Source organism: Zalophus californianus, chromosome 2, assembly GCF_009762305.2.
Source record: "Zalophus californianus isolate mZalCal1 chromosome 2, mZalCal1.pri.v2, whole genome shotgun sequence".
In the NCBI taxonomy this organism is placed as follows: Eukaryota; Metazoa; Chordata; class Mammalia; order Carnivora; family Otariidae; genus Zalophus; species Zalophus californianus.
In genome coordinates this window covers 76,701,997-76,715,149 of record NC_045596.1, presented here as the reverse complement: position 1 = coordinate 76,715,149, position 13,153 = coordinate 76,701,997, and the positions used below count along the sequence as shown (strand labels likewise).

The 13,153-nt window shown below is 37.4% G+C and overlaps 2 protein-coding genes across 5 annotated transcripts in view; one reads left to right on the top strand and one right to left on the bottom strand.

Moving 5' to 3' along the window:
• The window catches only part of GRID2 (glutamate ionotropic receptor delta type subunit 2), a 1,431,476-nt gene that overhangs the window by 46,850 nt on the left and 1,371,473 nt on the right, over positions 1–13,153 (bottom strand). The window lies entirely within an intron of this gene.
• On the top strand, positions 3,940–5,006 carry LOC113925241 (BCL2/adenovirus E1B 19 kDa protein-interacting protein 2-like). Of its 2 annotated transcripts, XM_035726306.1 has the most exons (2): positions 3,940–4,655; positions 4,830–5,006. In XM_035726306.1, exons 1-2 carry the CDS (start codon positions 3,959–3,961, stop codon positions 4,991–4,993), a joined length of 861 nt encoding a protein of 286 aa, XP_035582199.1. In that variant the 5' UTR covers positions 3,940–3,958; the 3' UTR covers positions 4,994–5,006. The 2 variants fall into 2 exon arrangements, with proteins under 2 accessions (XP_035582199.1, XP_035582198.1); XM_035726305.1 differs by having other exon boundaries at positions 3,940–5,006.

The following is a 13,153-nucleotide window of genomic DNA, read 5'->3' as shown; positions in this document are numbered from 1 at the left end:
CAGTAGCCCATAAAAAGTAGGTATTTATTAAATAACACTTATTTTGAAAAATGTGCAACACTTAAAACAATTTTTAGGTTCAAATATTGATGAGATTTTTGTTGGCTCTAAGAAGCATCTGATTTTATAGACATGTCTTTCTTTGCTGATGAACCTGAAACCTGGTTTATGGTGCCCGTTCAGATCCATGCTTCGAGGTTAGAGTCAGCCCCTTCCATCACAGGTCTTGTGATGCCTAAGGGGGCAAAATCAGCCTCGTTTACAGAAAAGCAATTGCTTGAAAAATCAAATTAGCAACATGATGGATCTCAAGACTTTGGTGACTAGTGAACTTTAATTATTATATATTTTATGTGTTTATGCTGGCAGTAAAAGTCAAGCACTCATTATAAAAATGGCAGACATGATCTTTCATAAAATGAGTGCTGGGCGGCAAATGAATAGATAATCAGGATAATGAAAGCAGGCCAGAAAGATGCTGGAGAGCTGAAAAGACCTCGACGATGACTCCCACTGAGATGGAGGGCATAATTGCAATTGGAAAGAGAACACTTCTGGTGATCTTTTAAAATGTCAGCTTCATCCTTAAGCTCAGTGTGATATTTGGGTTATAGGGTAAAGGGGAAAAATTCTTTCCTTCTGCGGTGAGAAACTGGCAGTGACCATCTCTGCTTACAGTCGCTCTTCAGGCAATACAAAATCTTCTTATGCAGACCATTCAAATACATGTTTGTGAAAGAGGGTCATAAAGTCAAACTTATTTTGGTTAGCGTGTTATACACGTTTTATGGAATATTTTAATATCTTTGAGTCTGACAACTAAGCCTTAAAGTAGGTGGGATCTTGAAGTGTGTGCTACGTGTAAATGGATAAAGATTGTGATAAGGATCTTTGGCACAGCGTTAGGAGAGAAGTTTACGGAGAAGGAAACTTTCGAATGAACAAATATTCTCAGGAACATCTGCATAAACACTGAACTTTTTATAAGTCGACTAACAGTTTAAATATACAGAAGGAATTCATTATTCTAAGAGCTGTTATAGTAGTAGGTACTCTATGATGAGAATTCTTTTATGATGCAAACGTCTCCTGGCTTGGAGAAGGTATACCAATACATGTTTTTAAAAAAAACCTCGGGGTCTATTTGTACTCAAGATGGTGGACAAATTCAGGATAATTAATTAAAATTCTCAGCCAAGAGTTAGATCATTGATAATACTAATAGTACAACTTTAGGAAAATAATTTTGCTATGCTTTACCCATATTTTCATAGATGGACAGTCTAAAGTACTTTTAAAAAATTATATTCTAATTTTTCAGGTGTATTGTATTATATTTAGTATTATTCTGACTCTGCTGGAGGTGTTTCCAATTTTTTAATAAAGAATGTTAAGACAGTAACATCACATAAACTTTCCTCCAAGTGACTCGACCCGTACAAAAACAGAAATGTCTGTTCATTTCAGACATTTTAAAAGGTGAATTCAACTTTCTAACTTCTTTCCATTATGAATCTGAACACGTTATAATGTTTCTATAAATGAGGGGGAAAAAAAAAACCCAAACTGTCACTTGGACGGATTATCTGTAATCGTGTTCCTGTGTGATCCCACCGCAATGAGATTATATGTCCTGGAAGGGACTGGGCAATGAAAGGCACTGTGCAAAAGGGTCACCAAACCTTGGATTTGGAACAATGGACAGTTTAGGAACAGCATCATGGAGTGCGTGTTGTTACAGCTGCCTTGTAATGAAACTTACCTGGCTGGAAGCTTGATTTTGGACTTGGAGCCTCAGAACTGTGAGAACTAAAGGTCTGTTGTGTAGGCCGCCAGGATGTGGTACTGTGTGAGGGCAGCCCGCGCAGACTCACACACACGGATTGTGAAATGTACGGCACCACGGCAAGTGTCATGATTTGGGTATGGCTGCCATTTACAAGTGACTTTCCTGTCCAGCACTTTTCCTGGAATTTCTCTTCTGACCCCTTTCTTTCTCCCTCTGGATCGTGTTTGGGATAGAACTGGTCTGAGACTCAGAACCCGTAGAATTTATGTTTCTTCTTCTCCTTCTCAGTAGTTTGGATGTTTTTAAAAACTAGGATACATACAAATATAAAATCTTCCTTTTTAAGATACCACTTTATAATTTGCAAGGCATTTTATTGTCATTGTCATACTTTTGTTACAGGCCACAAATTAAACAAATAATCCTCTACTTTATCATTTACTTTAATAAGTCAAGTCTTCATTTATAAACTTCATTAATTTAACTCCGGTGATGTGAAATTTCTATATCTGGGATGTTACAATCATATTAAAAAAACATTTGCTAATAAAAACTAATTATGCAAATGAGAATGTGGGAGAGATATTTAAGCTGCTTAAGAAATGAAATTGTTTTCAAGTACTTCACCTATGATAACCCGATATGATAAACTACTGAAAGTAAACTGATAAGTCATTATTTAACACGAGATCTCTAAAACCTTTATTTTGAATGCTGATAGTTAGCTTTACTTTCATTGGTTAGAGCCAATCTTCATTAAAAGTGTAATGTTGTGAGATGTGTAGCATTGGTTTTTAGGCTAATAACAAACACCCACACTTTGGGCATTTGATAATCAGTAGGCACATACATTTTAAATAGAATACCTGGATTCCGTAAGTAGTTAAAAGAGTAAGTCTCACTTGGAATAGAAATATTGGCTGTCCTTTTTTTTTTTTTATGAGGCAGCAAACTGAGGTACTCTAACATAAATGGTTATAAAAAAATTATATAATGTGGTATAAGTAGCAGCGAGACTTATCTAACTTCATGTAGAAAAGATAATTGATGTGTTACTGCTGTATTTCACAATATTAGTTTTCCCACGCATGGGAGATATGCTGGGAATTAGTCTATTCCATCTTCTTAATGAGACTTATCTATTACCTCAGATAATGTCTATTTTCTTCAACCAGCAGGACTAACTGCTTACTGGAGTGAAGTTTTCAGCAATTATTAGAAAGAAAATTTACCAACAGATAGAAAGGGAATAGTCTATCTTCCTACATATCTATGTGTCAAGATAAGATGAAATGACATGGATGTGCTGTTACGAGGCAGATGCTGACTCCCATAGTTCTTGTGCAAACGCACGCGAGCTGCTTACAATTTTCCCATGATGATAGCAAGAGCTCTATGCATGGCAGTGTTTACTTACTTGGTGATAGTATGGGAGGCTTCAATAACTCAGAGAAGAGGCTTGATAAAAATGGAGTGTCATTCAGTTCTGATAACGATCGTCAGAGGGACTGTGTGGCTAGTTTCTTTATTCAGAAATAGGTCTGATGCTACCATATGTGCGTCCGTACAAAATGGAGGCATTTGCAAAGCCTGCTGTTTCTCTGCTTTCCCCCAAACTTGACATAATCAGCCTTTCACGTCTGTTCCCAATCTTGGTGAATTAGAAATAAAAGCAACCTAGCTAAGTGGGGGATCTGAAATATTTATAAGAGACTTGATGAATAATTGTGGGACTGCAATTTACCCATGTTTGGAGAGCCAGGTATATTTTTCAGTAACCACATTGCTCAAAATATTGGCAAATTGTGAAGAATCTTTACCTTGTATATGGTGGTAAACAACAGTGGTTTACTGTGCTCTACTGGTTTCTAGATGAGTAAAGACGATAAAACCCTCTGATAAAAGAAGTGTCACTGAAGTAGGCGGGGTCGCCCTCTGCATCCGGGTCAGCTGCTGCCGCTGCAGCTATAGCTTGGGGACTGGGCCCCCGTCTCCACTGCGGTCCGAGGAGAGCGGCCTCCTCTCGGCGCTACCTCCTGCGCCCTGGACGTCAGCCCCACGTCGGCGGCCTGGAGGGGCGAAGAAGACGAGGGAGCCAAGGCTTCCTCCGGGGACGTTGGCTCTCTGGATTATGAGGAGCTTGTGGCTGATATTGAATCTAAGCTGAGGATGGAAGTTGTGGAACTTAAAGAAAAATGGCAAGATGAAGATTTTCCAATACCTTTACCAGAGGATGATAGTGTGGAAGCAGATATACTAGCTGTAACTGGACCAGAGAGCCAGCCTGAAGTTAATGGAAATAAAGGAAGAAAGAAATTCACCACTCCAGACATTAGCCTGACCCTGGATCCTAGCGATGGCTCTGTGCTGTCAGATGATTTGGATGAAAGTGGGGAGATTGACTTAGATGGCTTAGACACGCCATCAGAAAACAGTAATGAATTTGAGTGGGAAGATGATCTTCCAAAACCCAAAACTACTGAAATTTTTAGGAAAGGCTCAATTACTGAATACACAGCGGCAGAGGAAAAAGAAGATGGACGAGGCTGGCGTATGTTCAGAATTGGAGAACAGGACCACAGGGTCAATATGAAGGCAATTGAACCCTATAAAAAAGTTACTGGCCGTGGAGGATGTTATAGGGATGGAGTAAGTGCCATTGTTGTGTTTGCTGTCTGTTTTATGCCTGAAAGTGGTCAACCTAACTATAGATACCTGATGGACCATCTCTTTAAGTATGTTATTGGCACTTTGGAGCTGTTAGTAGCAGAAAACTATGTGATAGTTTATTTAAATGGTGCTACAACTCGAAGAAAAAGGCCCAGTCTGGGATGGCTCAGGAAATGCTACCAGCAAATTAATAGAAGTTCACGGAAAAACCTAAAATCACTAATCATTGTACATCCCTCATGGTTTATCAGAACACTTCTAGCTGTCACAAGACCCTTTATTAGCTCAAAATTCAGCCAAAAAATTAGATACGTCTTTAATTTGGCAGAACTAGCAGAACTTGTCCCCATGGAATATGTTGGCATACCAGAATGCATAAAACAAGTTGATCAAGAGCGTAATGGAAAACAAGATGAACCGAAGAGAGAACAGTTAAGTTTGGCGTCTAGTCCAAACAAGACTGAAGAATGTGCTGATGAAGCAGAGCTCTTTTTTGCATTTATAATGCATTTACTGGCCCTGATTTTTACGTAACCTGTTACAAAATGGACTTGACTCTTCCTTAATGGACTTTTGTATAAGGGACTGTTCACTGCTGTATTGGTTTGCAAATCTCTTGAATTTAGCTCTTTATTAGCTAATTATATTGTAATCATTTTATATTTTATATTGCTAAATAGCAGAGAACCACACTTTATATAAAGCAGTTTTTGCATTTGTTTGTTGAATGATGCATCATCTTCAGTAAACTATTTATATGCCTAAATGGTAAACGAAAGAGATAGTATTTATTTTTATGTTTCTGAGCAATATTTTTTAATGTATACCTGTCTTGTGGAAGAATATGCAGGTAAATAAGACCATGATTTGTAAAGTGCATGTTCGAATTTTTGTTTTTGTAAATGGTTAGATACATTTCCTGGGTAACTTAGAAAACAGAGTTGCTCATAAGGTGATGGACAGTTAAACTGGTTCTCATGAATACCCAAAGGTCATGTACATAATCTAAGTAAATTAATACTATCCTAAACTTTTTTTCTCATTTAATACCGTTTCTTAATTCAGAAGTGCAAATGCAAATGTATTGCACACTTTCTCCTTTTTAAAGGAGAAAACAACCTGTAAAGACAAGTCAAAAAGCCATTTTTAGAACTAGAGAATTTAAGAGGCTAAGAAATGGGGTTTGTATATATGTATATATGGGACATTTTATCTTCTGGCCAGAAGTCAGAACTTTATAAAAATTTTAGGTCTGTTCACTAATGTGAAATAAGCTGTGTGTCCAGGGTATCACTCTCCAGAATTTGTGAGTGCAGTGTAGTATTCAGAGAATGTGATGAGTTATTCACTGTCCCTATTTTTCTGTAGAAAATAGGGGCTGCTTTTTTAACTTCTCTCAGTGTGGGCACTTTACCAAAATACTTCTATATCAGTTACTTAAACTTGATAGGAGGTAGGTGTTTGACCTAATTAGATTTGTGTATATTCACATTTTCTGTTGAATCATGTTGGCAGTACTGTAAATTAAGTTATTTTCTAAGTCTTAGAGCATCATTACATTGTGCTGTTTGGGACGACATTTGATATAAGCATATAAACTTCTTGTTTGATTTGGTAAGTACCTTGACTCTACACTGAAATACATTGTACTGAGGTGCCCAAACAAAACTCAATTACCTACAAAGTCATCCTAAAACAACAGACTGGTCTGATACTGTGTCATATGCTTGTGTGACTCATACACATGTGGAAAAATTAGTATCCTCCAAGTTTGAGGATACTACCACACCCCAGACCTTCCTATAAGGTAATTTACAAAAGAATGTCCTAGAATAGCAAAATTGAAGCTGATGAGAGCTAAGCTTTTAGGATTTATTCCATCCCAGACTGAGCACACATGTGGCTTTTACAAACATTGTCATTTTTTGTATGAAGTTTCTGTTAAAAAAGAGAATTTTCCTTTATTTTTGTCCTCTTCAGTTATAAACTTGGCATGCTAACCTAAGTCCAATTATGGGAGATGCTGGAGGATTCCCAGGATGAGATGTTCCTCAGCAGCCTTCTGACTTAACTTGGATCCAGCAGCCGTGGGCAGATCCTAAACTAATGTCATTATAGCAAATAAAGCCAAAACCATTATTGTTTGCTCAAACCTTAGAAACAGTTTGTGTTGAAAAAGCAAACTAACAATAACAACTTAGGCATTTACCATATGAGAATTTAGGAATAAAGGGTCATTGAATTTAATTGGGAGTAGAGTCTTTATTTAAAGAGCTCTTTAAGTAGTCTTTCATCTGTAAGTATCCTGTTGAAAATTTGCTGAACTTTTTGAATAGGTGGTTTTCCTCCACATAAAGTACACAGTTCTTCAGTTTCAACAGTTTATTGTGTTTATTCACTTTTGCTTTTGCAAGCATTGTTCCTAGCTATAGATACGACTTGCACTGTTCCTAACTATAGATACAACTTGTTGCAAAAGTGATGCATTTTCCTAAATATTTTTTAAAGTACAGGTAACCTTTAATCTATTAGAACATTAAAATTCAGAAGGGACAGTGTTAACACCTGGGATATAATGAGAGTGATGTGCTGTGAATCGTTGGATTAAATGACACCTGCTCTAACCTACACCTTAATGGAATCTGGTATAGGGACATGCCCCGTAATAAATGTTTCATAACTATAAGGCTTAAGATTATAACTAGTAGGTTAGAGGAAAAGCTTAGGAAGTTTGTTATTTGTAATTTGTCACTATGTGACATTTCCCCCATATCATTCAATTTTAATTTTTCATTGCTGATTGAAAGTACATAAAATTGTATTATTTTATCTTTCTGCTGGGGTCATGGATCTAACTTAACTGGTTTAATTTAAAAAAAAATAAAAGAAGTATCACTGAAGTAAAAACTCAAGCTTTATAGAGCACTGCAAGTGATGGCATTCCATATACAATACATAGGCACAGTACCACAGCAACAAGGGTAATGTGAGAAATAGGTGCACTTTGTAGCAAGAGGAACATTACCTGGTTAGCTTACTTTCTAGGAGAAGAGACCATATTCTCTGAGACTATAGTGAAATGATATTCCTGTAGTTGTAATGAAAAAAAAAAAGAGAGATGTATGCTCTTATCCAGTTTTTGCAGTGAGGCATGACCTGCAACATGAATCAGAGGAAATTAAAATATAAGGAGTGCTTCTAGATTCTTTGTTACGTTAAGCACCAAGTTATTTCTCAGTGAGTCTCCATGATGGTCCACAGAGCTCTGGAGATCCCCCAGGATCTTTCATATATAAGGATTGGTCTAAGATGCATGAACAAGATAAGCTGGTATTGGGGTGAACATCTCTGGTGGAGTGTGCAAGAAAGAGGAGAGAGTTATTGCTTAATGTCACTGATCATAGCCTGAGACCATTGAAGAGAATCCCTAAGTTTCTGAATTTTTAAAATTTTTTAACATTTGGATTCCATTCTCCTTCAGTTCTGGGCAATGGTTGCCTGGAGCCATGCAGATGGGAAGTATGGCAAACAGTGTCCATGGAGATCGTATCTAATAATTGGTGACAGGGCCCATTAAGTCCTAGCACCCTCCTCCCCCACCCCTGAGAATCAGTGGCTACTATTCAGTTTCTCTTCCATCATCTTCTCCTACCCTGTGTTAGTCTTATCACTTTCACTTACGATAAATCAGGATATGATCCATAGAGAAAACTGAGGATACACAGGGTCGAACGTTACAAACCCAATATACTAGGTGTTTTAGTGAGCAAAAAATAGACGAAATGAATTCTACTCACAAAACTATTTGCAAGTATGCAGGTGGATGGAAGGCACAATAAAATGTGATCAAAGAGAAGTCAAAGAATGACAGTGAGGTACAGATAAGGGTTTAGGACATGTGAAGGAGGGGAAATAGTTTAAGGATTGAGGTTTTTGGGAGAGGAGAGTGTAGCAGTTAAGAATATGAATATAGAGTTAGACCAACTTGGGTGGAATTCTTGTTTCCTTACTTCCTGAGAATGTACAGGCAAAGTAACATGACCCTTCTGAGCTTCATTTCTTTCTAATCCATGAAATGAAATAATGCCGATCTTAAACTTATAATCATTATAAAGACTAATGTGGTGTCATCCATGATGAGAGAGTAGGGTCCATTTGCTTATTGGGTTCCAATTTCTCTTTTCGGAACTGAATACTGACATAGACAATGGCTAAGTCAGTGCTGTCTGAGGTCAAATGTCCGGTCTGATAGTTTAGCTAATAGAATAAACAGAGTGTTGGAGTGTGAAGTTTTGAGATTGTGGGTGAGGAAGCAGGCAGCTGTGAAAAGCCTAGGAAAACAGCATGAAGCTTTTAGGAGGTCAAGCCAGGGGCCAGAAGCCTTATGAAGACAGAAGGACAGCCTCAATTTCAGTGCTATCATTTACTATCTTCTTAACCATGACCTCTCACTGACCTGGGTTTAATTTGAGGGACAGAATACAATGTAGGGTGAGGACACAACATTTCAATAGTGCTAGCTCCTTCTCCAGATATCTTGTCAAGTTGAGACTGAGGAAGCCACCGAAGGACCTGTCACTATACAGCAAATTCACAGCTGCCCAAGAAGCAACTCAGTCAATCACTGTCCTTCCCATGAAGGCTGCAATCAATAATGCCACAGGAACATTTCCCCCCAAGAACCAATAACTGCCTGGAACTGTGGGAGACCCATTACAACCCTGAGAATGTGATGTGGAAAAACGAGACGAATAAAATAGTTTACTCACCAAAAAGAAAAATACAAGAAAAGCAACAGCACCATACGTTTAATTATGAAACCTTGCTCTCACCCTAGGGAAGAGCACAATGGGTAGATTTGTTATTTTTATGAGAATCTGACTCCTAGACGTTTCACGAGATCACATTTTAAATTTTGTACTAGGCAGAAGAAACAAGGATGTCAGGTGATCCTCAGAATTTACATTACTTTTGTTGTGAATAATATTAAAAAATCTACCTTTATCGATAGTACTGGGGTATTTTCATTTCTATGAGCTTTGAGGACTTGAGAATGATCCTAACTCAGGTATAAACTGGACTTGGAAATTCCAGTAAGGAATATTGATTGTAGCATAATGGACCCTCAGTTTAATTCACCTCTAGTTTAGCCCTGTAACATATCACCATAGCAACTCTCCCAATATTCTCTACATTTCCCAAACCCTGAACTGCCCTTGCACCTGCCTCATTCTTAGCAGAGGATCTTATTTCCTACTTTATTGAGAAGATTAAGCCACTGGGTAGAAGAAACTCCCTTATGTTTTTAAAATGACATCACTCTCTTTTCTATCCTAGTTCTTAGAAAAACTGTGCCTACTCCTGGTCAAAATTAGCTTTTAACAGAAAGCCTTTATCCCCAACTATAACTATTCTAGAGGTTCTCCATTTGAATGATCATTTGCATTTCCTTGGTTACAGACCAGAGATTCTGATTTACTAGTTCAGAATCCTCGCCCCAGGGGATTCTCATTATCAAGCTGGTTTGGTGAAACCACAGATTTGTCTGTCTTTGAACTCTCTCCAGAAGTTTGCTTATAATTTTCTAATGACTGTTTTGTTCCTTCACCCAAGTGATCTGTTTGACCTCTCCCAAAGGATTATGAACTCCTTAGGTCAGGTAATGGTGTCAGGGATCTTTGTGTGCTCTGCAGTATTTACCATTGTAGTTTGCAGGTAGGGTGACGGGGTGAAAGGCAAAGCTCAGGAAGGGAAACTAATACGTGCTCCCCAGGAGACAGTAGGCAGCAACAACACCTGATAATTCCTCACAGTTCTTGAGACCTATCTATCTCTTCACCAGCATAATTCACTTTATGGCAATTAACTTATGTAATTCTCAAAACCACCCTATGACTTTGATGATTTTATCACCATTCTTAGGTATTTAGAAACCCAGGAACAGGGAAGTGCAGTCGTTTGTGTAAGGTCATAGGACCAAAGAGTATTGTTTTTTGGTTCATTTTATTTTTGTCAGGGAGAGGGAGAACAAAAAGCCTGTACAAAGAGAGCATTGCAGAGGTTCATTAAAGAAACGTTACCTAGTTCTGTAGGTGTGTGTGTTGAGGGGGAGGTCGCTTTGGCAAAAGTGATCAAAGAAAGTGCTATAAAGGAGGCAGCTATTTGAACTAAGGCTTTGAGATACAGAGCCGGGGGGACGGCCATTTCAGGAGAAGGAACAGTACAGATGGAAGCGTGGTGGGGGTAGGAGAGAGAGGCTTGCCTCTGTCCCTTCATCAGCTGAAGGAAGCTCAGTGCCACTAACTCTCCCTTCCTTATATACTCAATTCCAAGAATGAGAAGAAAAGAGAGATGATGGACAGGTGGCTCTATGAAGCATGGAAAGGAATTGGGATCGTTTTCTCATTAGTCACTGAACTTTCATTTTCCCCTTGAAAAATGATTCCAACTGCACTTCTCCCTCCTTCCTAATCCATAACTTATTTTGCAAATGATCATTTCCCTTGTATCTTACAACTTTGATAAGCTGTATTTTAATTCAGTCAACCTTCAAAAGCCCTTATATCATGGAGGAAACTAGTACATTTTGAACACTGAAATTTAAACTTACAAAATACAACAAAACCGAAATGATCTTTAAAATCTTACCAATTTATCTGTCTCTGTTTTTGTCCCTTGTCTCTCTCTGTCTCTCTCTCACACACACACATACACAATGAAGGAAGAATAAAAGGTTGGCTTGCCCATCCCCATCCAGTTTACCTAACCTACTTAATAGAACGAAGAAAATAATCAGGACAAAGGTAATACTTTTTCCTGAAACCAAATATGACTATAACTGACACTACCTGTACCTTATCCAGTTGTGGCTCTGGTTTACTTAACATTTATGAATTGGCAAGAATTCTTGACAACTACAATGAAATATGAAGATACAACACATTTATCACAATGATCTATGTTTTCCTTTGGGCCTTATCTCTAACATGAAAAGAAAAAAAGCAAGAAAAGTAATTCAGTGCTCCTCCTGCCTTGAGCCCTTATCTCTGTCAGCCTCCACATCATGTTAGACCTTGCAAGTAGAATGGATCATTTGGCACACATTAAAGTTATTTTGGGGGGTTAAACATAATAGAAATGAAAAAAGCCGTAAGGCATTTTGATGGAAGTATGCTTGCTATCTTATGTACCTGCCTTTAAAAAAAATCTTGGTTTAGATTCCTATAATCATTTAGCGCCTTTATGCATTTTTCTCACTGGCAGAAGTGGTTTTAGACTCTCATTCAAAGACAAGTTGCAACTTATTACTCCTGGCCTCCTCCAGACTCTCCAAGGAGTCATATGAATGACGCAGATTCTATCCTGCTTTTCACTTTGTGGAGTCTCATGGAATCTTTCTGGGTAACAAACAAACAAACAAAAAACAAAAAAACCCATATTCTCTTGGTGTTACTGTTCATAGGGGTAATTTCCATATAAAAAATCACACATGAATTAACTGTTGACCACACTTATAATTTATAGGGTTTTCAGAATGAATGTCCATGCTACTTATTTGTATATCATTTATCAAGTTCTTAGGTGACCGCTTACTACTACATATGGACCCACACAGCATACAATGTCTCAGCTCAGACTTCAGAATACACTCAAACCCTTTTTAGGTAACATTGTGATTAATTTTATAGATCACATTTCTTGATGATAAGTAATTGATGTGTTTTTGTTTTTAATACTTCTTATGCTTATTAATCTTTCTAAGCATTTATCAAAATTTCCTTGAGCTGTTAGACATCATATGCCCAAGGAAACCTACTAATCCAAAAACCAATATAGCCAAACAGTCTTTTCTTTTGAGTAGAAAACATTTTCTCTGAAGCTTAAAAAATAGTACTTACCTCATGGTGACACTGTGAAAATTAAGACACCCTAATTTTTTGAATGTCTTTAAGATAAATGATTTCAACTATCAGAGACTATTAATGAATTTTGCATTTGATAATATGACAAATTAACTTTGATTATTAGTATACTATTTCTCTGAACGACTTAAAACATTTTACATATAAGACTTTGACAAACAAATATGTGCAGCGGTTTTTGTGTGTGTGTGTGTATATAAGGTGATTAGTCTTCATAAAAATAATAAAACTCAGTCAAGGGATCATTACCCACTCTTTCCAAAGTGCCTTATATGGCATAACATTCATTCAACAAACAATTATTGAGCAGCTACTATATGCCAGGCACTCAGCTGCTGCTGGAGAACAATGACAGGAAATAGGAGATGATCTTGCCCTCACCAATCACATAGTCCAGCGAGGCACACTGGCATTAATAAAATATTCACATGAATGTACTATCACAGCTGAGAAAAGAGCTACACACGGGAGTTATTTGCAGAGTCCATAATCATGGTATTTGATGCATTCAGAAAATTACAGGGGTCAGAAGGAGATATATATGCTTAAGAACAGTTTTTCAAGTCTTTAGAAATGAATTGCTTTTATGGTGAAACTAAACAAAGCAGAGTGGAAAAAGAAAGTTACTTACAGACAGGCATTTTTTAACTTCTGATTAAATTACATGTGCTTTAAAATAATTCCTTTCAACTTTGTTTCAGTGGAGTAACAGGACAGAAAGTGTTATGATCAGTTTTAATGAATGTCGTGTCATAGTTTTCTTTTTAAAGTA